General features: G+C 56.5%; 2 protein-coding genes across 7 annotated transcripts in view; one reads left to right on the top strand and one right to left on the bottom strand.

Moving 5' to 3' along the window:
• Positions 1 to 318: 318 nt before the first annotated feature.
• Positions 319 to 4,541, top strand: Ccdc200 (coiled-coil domain containing 200). 3 transcript variants are annotated; one of them, XR_784064.3, is made up of 5 exons: positions 319 to 457; positions 2,047 to 2,263; positions 2,479 to 2,537; positions 2,626 to 2,705; positions 4,469 to 4,541. XR_784064.3 is itself a non-coding variant. In XM_019210502.2 (5 exons), the coding sequence occupies exons 1-5, from the start codon at positions 371 to 373 to the stop codon at positions 4,474 to 4,476; spliced, it is 444 nt and encodes a 147-aa protein (XP_019066047.1). In that variant the 5' UTR covers positions 319 to 370; the 3' UTR covers positions 4,477 to 4,541. The 3 variants fall into 3 exon arrangements, 2 of the variants coding, with proteins under 2 accessions (XP_019066047.1, XP_010641284.1); XM_019210502.2 differs by having other exon boundaries at positions 2,633 to 2,705; XM_010642982.2 differs by lacking the exon at positions 2,626 to 2,705 and having other exon boundaries at positions 4,469 to 4,539.
• The window catches only part of Tmem106a (transmembrane protein 106A), a 6,715-nt gene continuing 3,435 nt past the window's right edge, over positions 4,073 to 7,352 (bottom strand). For 2 of the 4 annotated variants that reach the window (XM_010642978.3, XM_010642977.3), the window contains exons 6-8: positions 6,618 to 6,758; positions 6,234 to 6,287; positions 4,073 to 5,916 (exon numbers count right to left, since the gene is read on the bottom strand). In XM_010642978.3, the coding sequence (XP_010641280.1) occupies positions 5,743 to 5,916; positions 6,234 to 6,287; positions 6,618 to 6,758 (369 nt within the window). In that variant the 3' untranslated portion in view covers positions 4,073 to 5,742. Of the gene's footprint in view, positions 5,917 to 6,233; positions 6,288 to 6,495; positions 6,540 to 6,617; positions 6,759 to 7,352 lie in introns of all 4 variants that reach the window. The other 2 variants (XM_010642979.3, XM_033763070.1) reach the window with 2 other exon arrangements.

Here is a 7,352-nt window from a genome sequence, read left to right as displayed (position 1 = left end):
CTCCCAGGACTCAGGAGACTGAGGCAGGAGGATCCCCTTGATTTTGAGTCCAGCCTGAACTACGTAGTGAAACCCTGTACAAAACTTTTAAGGAAACAAAAAAGAAAAGCAGGTTGAGGGAAATGGCCAGGTGCTACTGCTAGAAGTCTTCTTGGGGAAGCTGGAGAGGAAAACTAGCCCGCATGGCTGCAGAGTTGCCTCTGGGGGCATGGGGTATCCAGGCTGACGTGGGAAGGGCCCCGGCCCCTGGACCCCGACCCCAGGAGCCCCACCCAGCCTGATTGTGAGGTGGCGCAAGTTGCAGCACCGCCCGGGTTGGAGGGCACATGGGGGCGGGTGGGGTCCTGGGCTCCCCGGGCCGGGCCCCAGCATGGGCAGTGCCTACCATTGGGAGGCCCGGCGCAGGCAGATGGCTCTGGACAGGAGGCAGAGGCTGCTGGCTGAGCAGGAGCAACAGGTGCAGGGGCCGGGCCGTGAGCCCTTGGACAGGAGGGAGGGAGACAGAGCCCTCTCAGCCGACTACAATCTAGCAGACTCAGTGTGTGTTTGTTCCCCAGCTGGGGATCGAACCCATGGCCTCACACGCCCACAGGCCGCTGCTCTCATCATCAGCCCAGTGCCCGCCTGGATGGCTGTGAAGTTGTACTGCCCCTTATGCTCAATGGCCTGGGTGCTGAGGGGCCCTTCTGTGTGGCAACCGAGAGGGAGGAGTTAAATTTTATATTTTAGATACATTTAAATATAAAATAAGAGTACTCAATTGATATATTTAACAAATTTGAAGTACATTTGGCACAATTTGGGTCTATAAATCTCTTTTGACTGTGCATTATATAAAATCTAAATATAGATAAAATACTGTCGATGAAGCCAGTGTGGTGGTGATGCCTGTAATCCTAGCTACTCAGGAGGCTGAGGCAGAAGGATCACAATAGAGGCAGGCCTGGACAACTGAACCAGATGCTATCTTCAAATAAAAAATAAAACAGGGTTGGGGATGTAGCTCCGTGGTACAGCACCCCGGGTTCATTCCCAGTAATGCAAGAGGAAAAACTGTTGGGCATGGTGTCGGGATACTGAGGGTTGGACCCAGGGCCCTCCTGCTAAACTACATCTGCTTTAAAAATTATTTTTTAAGCCAGGCATGGTGGCGCACACCTGTAATTCCAGCACTCAGGAGGCTGAGGCAGGAGGATCACTGTGAGTTTGAGACCAGCCTGGGCTACGTAGTGAGTTCCAGGTCAGTCTCATCTACATAGTTAGACCCTGTCTCAAAAAACCAAAAAAAAAAAAGAAAAGAAATACAAAATTATTTTTACAGCTGGATATGGTGGTGCATGCATGTAATCTCCACACTCTGGAGGCTGAGGCAGGAGAATCATTTTGAGTTTGAAGCAAGCCTGGGGTACATAGCAAGATCCTGCTTAAGAAAAAAAATTGAGGGCCAGGGATTTGGCCCAGTGGTTCCACCAAGAAGGTAGGCAGTGGAACCAGTGGGCAAAATCTCCAGCTGAGACAGTCTTAAGTCACCAAGTTCCCCAGGTGGGGCTTGAATTTGTGATCCTCCTACCTCAGCCTCCCAAGTGCTGGGGTCATGGTGCATGACACCACACCTGGCTTAGTGTCCAAATGAGGATGTGCTATTAAGTGTAAAATGCAGACTGGTTGTTTTCTAATTTTTTTTTTTTTTTTTTTTTTTTTTTTTGGTACTGGGGATTGAACTCGGGTCCTTGCGCTTTTGAGGCAGGTGGCAGAACCACTGAGCTAAATCCCCAGCCCTGCAGGCTGGTTTTGAAGATTTAGTATGAAAAAAAGAAAAAAGAAAATATCAGTTACTCTTGTCATATTGGTCGCAGGTTTGGATAACTGCTTAAATCAGATGCATCCTGGTTAGCTCTCCAGTGTTCCAATGTCCCCTGTAGCTGTTGGCGACTTAGGATTGCTCACGAGGCTGTGGGGCAGGAGTATTTCCCTGCCCCACTCCGAGTCGGCGTGAAGGTGCCCGGCAAGCGCCCTCCTGGTGACACGTGTGGGGCTTCCCGCCAGGCACTGAAGAAAGGCCAGGAGGAGGAGGAACAGCCCTCTGAGAGACCCCAGCCACAGCCGGGCCCCACGGCGCCTGGGCCGATGCGGGTACAACTGCAGTCTCTGTCACCGCGCCCCAGGGGACAGGGCGCCCTGCCTCAGTGCGACCTCCAGACCAGGCAGCCGCCCCACGGGGACCGCAGACCCCAGGCCTGGCCACCCATCCTCCCTGGACCTGGTGAGGACAGCACCCCTCCCTGCCCAGCCCTGCACCTGAGTCCCCGTCCGCCTCCGCCCTGGCTCTCCTGCCTGGGTGCCCACTGCCTCCAGGCGGCTCACCGGGAGAAGCTATGCAGGGCTCGCACAGCCACCAGCTGACTCCTCTGCACCTGCCCGGCCCCGGCCCTTCTGTGCTCTGTGGAACTCAGTCACTGTGCTTGCTTCTGTCTTCAGGCCTCACGAACCCATGCCAGCCTGGACCTGCTAAAAATACCGGGTACTCACGACTCACGGTGAGACGAGCGCAGCAGGAAAGGCAGCGGGGCTGTGGCCTTGTGTGTCAGGGGCCCGGGGTGGGCTGCCACTGAGCCGCATCCTTAGCCCTTAGGGCCTTGCTACATTGCTCCTTGACCCCAGACTTGTGCTCTTCCCGCATCGCATCCCAAGCAGCTGGGTTCCAGGTGTGTGGCACCATGCCCCGCAGGATAGTAACTGTTGTTTCTTTTGTTGTTTTATTTTGGTGCCAGAGATTGAACTCGGATCCCTGCGCTCGGCAAGGCAGCAGAACCACTGAGCTAGACCCCCCGCCCCACCCGAGTAACTATTCTTTACTGGGCTTGAACACAGGTTCCTGCACCTGAGCTGCACCCCTTCCACACCCGAGCCCACTTTTTATTTTGAAAGAGGATTGTCCAGGCTGGGTGTGAACTCTGGACCCTCCTGCCTCAGCCTTTCGGAGAGCTGGGATGAGGAGTGCACCTTCATGGCCCGCTCGGATGGTAGCTTGGTGAGACTCTAAAGTGGTGTAGGCTTTGGAGAGATCGAGGTCTCAGGGGCCTGCGCCCCGTGTAAGGCTCTTGTGGGCAGGACCTAGCGCTTAGAGACAACTGCGGAGTCTCAGGCTGCTTCGGATTCCAGACCTCTGCGGCAGCTCTGGCCTTGCAGCTCTCAAAGACAAGAAGTGTTTCTTCCATTTTGCTTTGTGCTCCTCAGAGCTTTCCTAGCTGTTTTTAATCCATTCCTTATTTTTTCGTTTTAGTTCTTTCCGATTTGTGTAAGTTTTGCTTTTTTCTCTGACCATTATGCCCGCCTCCTTGAGCTTTTGCCCCTACCTCGTCCAAACCTGTGACCTTAGCAACTCAAGGAGGAGGGAGCAGCTCAACCTGGGTTTCCCAGTCATGGCGTCACACTCTGAGATGGGCAAGTCTGCAGCGTGAGGCAGCAGGATGGCAAGCAGGGGTTCTCAAACTGGCGGCTGATTGCTGCGGAGCAGAAGCCCGAGGCTCCCGGGCTCGGCTGTTCAGGCTCCAGGTGCTCAAGGCCTCGGTTAAAATCTCAAGGGAGAGAACTTGTCTTCTGTGTCGAGCTGTCTGGATGTTATTTTGGACATGCTCCCCAAGTTCCATATCTAAAGTTCTTGTGAAAAATTATCATGATATTTAGCTCTTTTGCAGCATTTATTTCAGCGATTATCCCGTGTTTTAGTCCCAGCTGACAATCTTTGCTACATTCTCCCGTTCTCCCATCTGAAGCACCTGCCTGCCTCCTTTTCCAGGTTTTGCTTCCTTTAGACTTCAGCTAGATGTGAGGGGCACTGTGTTGTGGACTCTGTTTTTCTCTTCTCCTTTTTATTCCAAGTAGCCTCCCTGAGCAGGTGATTGCTCGTGGTTTGAGCTCCCATGATGGGAGCCAATTTCCAGAGACCCCTGCGGTCAGGTTCCAGTCCCCACCTGTCTACTATACAACACAGGCCTGAGAAAAAGATGCACTGAGAGGCAGGAGGAGAGAGAGCAAGGCCGGGAGACCAAGGCCGGTGCAACACAAGGCGCTGGCCAGTCCCGGGTGCTGACTTTTATTGGCAATCAACTGGGGTAAAGGTGATGTGTGGTTTCTGTGGAAATGGATGTAAACAAGGCTCAGAAAAGACAAGACAAAGCACTCTCGGATCAGGAACACAATACACAACATGTGACTGTGATTAGAACACTGTCCTTCTAGCCTGAACGGGACTTGGGTGCGAGTTACTCTCAGCTCAGCACGCAGCCTGTTCCCGGGTAGGGCTCGCTCTCCACAGCCTGCACTGGGCATGGCAGGGGTGCTGTCCTCTGCACAGAGTAGGACGAGGTCTGGGCTGCTCTTTTTCAGGCCTCAGAGGGTTTGGCAGGCCCTGAACAACAGCACAGAGATGCTCACTCCGTTGTCTCCTGTCCCTCCCTCTTCTCAGTCAACTGATTACATCCAGCAGTGGTGACCCGGACTTGGACTGCAGGACCCCGCCCACCGTCGCCAAGAAGGAGCAGCCACACCTCCGACCACCGGCAGGGGGCGCCCGAGGAAGCCTTGCTCTTGCTCTGGGAATCACTGACTGCAGTAAAATGTGACTCCTGGAATCCAGGCCCCTGCCAGCTGTGTGGGCCGGGTAAGGCAGGACACATGGGGAGAAGGGGAGCGGAAGCAATTCTGTGCTTATTTCTTTTTTTGAGACAGGGTCTCAGTATGTAGCCCACGCTGGCCTCGAACTTACAGCAATCCTCCTGCCTCAGCCTCCTGAGGGCTGGGGTCACAGGCCTGCACCACCACACCCAGCAGCTCCTTGCTTTTGAGATAAAGCCCAGGCTCCAAGTCTGCCCTGGGCCTCTGGAGTCTGCACTCCTGCTGTTGCGCCTCCCTCGTCCCACAGCTGCAGCTGTTGGCTCCTGATGGTCACTAGGTGTCACCCCATCCCGAGCCTGTGCAAGGATGCAGCACGCTTGAGCTGCCCGGGCAGCATGGAGGCAGCTGGTGGGCAACTGAGGAGCAGAGCTTGCAGGACCCTGCCGAACCCAGCCTCGCTGTCCCAGCCCTCAGCCGCCCCGTCCAGAAGAGACCCTGAGGCTCCCAAGCCCCCCCGCCCTTCCCTCAGCAGCCCAGGAAGAGGGGACAGGGCCTGGGGACCCAGTCCTGTTGTCCTGCACCCTGAGAAGGTCCTCGAGGTCACTGCAGTCATGACCTGGGGCCCAGGCAGCAGAAGGGGTCTCCTGAGGGAGGAGGCAGAGGGCCCAGGGGGCATCGCCTGCGGATGACCGTGCAGAAGCCGGGACACAGGGTAAGTACAGACAGCGTCAGCAGTGAGGCGGGAGGATGGCAAGTCCAACCCAATCGGAGCAACTCAGTCACTTAGTGAGACCCTGTCTCAAAATCTTTAAAGAAAGGGCTGGGGCTTGGTGGGAAGGCTGGGGTTCGATGCCTGATTTGGTGGGGAGCAGGGCACCTCTCATGTGCAGAGGCCTTGATGCCACTGGACAGCAGCAAGCAGGTGGCGTGAGGGGAGTGGCCCTGGCGCCCTCCGGCCAGCGGCTCCCGGCGGTGCTGTTCCCGGTTTACTGAATATAAACCCTTGACATCTGGCTACCCCCGCCCCTCGGGATGGCCCACTTCGACCCTGGCAACATCACGGACTCCTGGCTGTCACCACGGCGGCGCCGATGCGTGATAAGCCCCTGGTGCCCCAAAGAACCATTAGGGGTGGGAGGAGAGGGAGAGCGCGGGTGGGCAGGGAGGACGGCCCCAGGTCCCTCGGTGCATCAGGGCGGGTGGAGCTCCAGCACCCTTCCCCGGCGGCAGTCCACATACTCCGAGCCCTCGAAGCTGTGTTGGTCCTCGTGGCCCAGGTAGGAGGTGGTCAAGGTGCCTCTGCGGGAGGCCAGGGCGAGGCTGGAGGTGGCCGGGGGCCTGGTCCTGTGGCCCGCCCGGCCCCTCTGCAGCCCAGGACGCTGCCACACATGAGCCTGGCAGCCAGACGAGAGCAAGGAGGGCTTGGGCTCACCTTCCCCAGAGCAGCCCCAAAGATCAGGTAAAGGTAGGGTGCTCCCCAAGACAGCTGACGTGAGGCTGAGGCAGGAGGATGGCCTAGAGTCTGAGGCCAGCCTGGGTACACAGCAGAGAACCCGAAACCAAAGCCAAGCCTAAGGAAGCGGGAGCGAGGACCCTGGGGCGCCGGCCCCACTTACTGGATGTGTAGCACCACGTAGTGGACCTTGATCTCCGGCCAGGTACAGATTTTGCTGAGAGAGAGAAGGACAGAGGTGGGGCCAGGGTCACACACAGGAGCCCCGCAGGCCCAGGGCCCCCCACCTCCTGATCTTCCGGGGCTCAGTCCCTTGTGGCGACTCCGCCGCTCCCGTTCTTGGCCCCTGCACGTCCCAGGGCACAGCCACACGCGGTAAAGATTAACCACGGCAGCAGGCGGCCCGGGGCACCACCGAGACTCACTAGGTGGTCTCATCCGAGATCCTGCTGGCCATGGTGTACAGCACCTGTGGGGAGGGGACGGGTCAGCCGGCCGCCGCCCTCCCCACCCACACTCCAGCGGCGGTGGCTGCTGGGACAGTCACCTGGTCACTGGCCAAAGGGCTGATGGGAAGCAGGAGGCTCTCGGACAGCTGGCCCACCAGGAGGGACACATGCAGGGCCTGGACGGTCAGCTGGGTCACAGTGACTGGGCAGTAGTTGGGGTTGGAGATGTTCAGCACACTCTGGGAAAAAGGTCAAGGGAGGGGCGGAGGTGACCCACCAGGAAGGGAGTGGCCAAAGAGGGCACAGGGTCAGCACGTGACTGCACCCTCGCACCACCTGAAAATGTTACATCGCCAGCTGTGGCAGCGCAGCCATCATCCTGGTACTAGAGAGGCTGAGGCAGGAGAATCGCTGCAAGTTCAAGGTCAGCATGGGCTATGTAGGGAAACCCTGGCTCAAAACAAAAGTTACAATGAGCTGTGCATGATGCGTCACACCTATAGTTCTAACACTCTGGGAGGCTGAAGCAGGAGAGTCATGGGTTCAAGCTCAGTCTAGCAATTTAGTGACACTCAAAACAAAAAAGGATAGGGTGTGGTAGGGCACGTCTATAATCCTAGCACTTGGGAAGCTGAGGCAGGAGGATCACCCCGAGTTTGTTTGGGGCCAACCTGGGCTACATAGTGAGTTCAAGACCAGCCTGTACTACATAGTGAGACTGTCTCAAAAAACTAAACAAAATAAAACAAAAAAAAGGCTGGGGATGTAACTCAGTGTGAAGACCCCGGGTTTGATCCCCAGTACTGAAAAGGAAAAAAAAAAAAAAAAAAAAA

This window comes from Fukomys damarensis, unplaced genomic scaffold (genome assembly GCF_012274545.1).
Source record: "Fukomys damarensis isolate Sample0158 unplaced genomic scaffold, DMR_v1.0_HiC HiC_scaffold_13, whole genome shotgun sequence".
Taxonomy (NCBI): Eukaryota; Metazoa; Chordata; class Mammalia; order Rodentia; family Bathyergidae; genus Fukomys; species Fukomys damarensis.
This window is presented reverse-complemented; position numbering and strand designations above follow the sequence as displayed.

Coding starts and splice junctions, on each gene's coding strand:
- Ccdc200 (XM_019210502.2), top strand. CDS start 371: ATGGGCAGTGCCTACCATTGGGAGGCCCGGCGCAGGCAGATGGCTCTG. Junction 2,264..2,478: donor ACCCATCCTCCCTGGACCTG/GTGAGGACAGCA, acceptor TTCTGTCTTCAG/GCCTCACGAACCCATGCCAG. Junction 2,538..2,632: donor CCGGGTACTCACGACTCACG/GTGAGACGAGCG, acceptor CTTAGCCCTTAG/GGCCTTGCTACATTGCTCCT.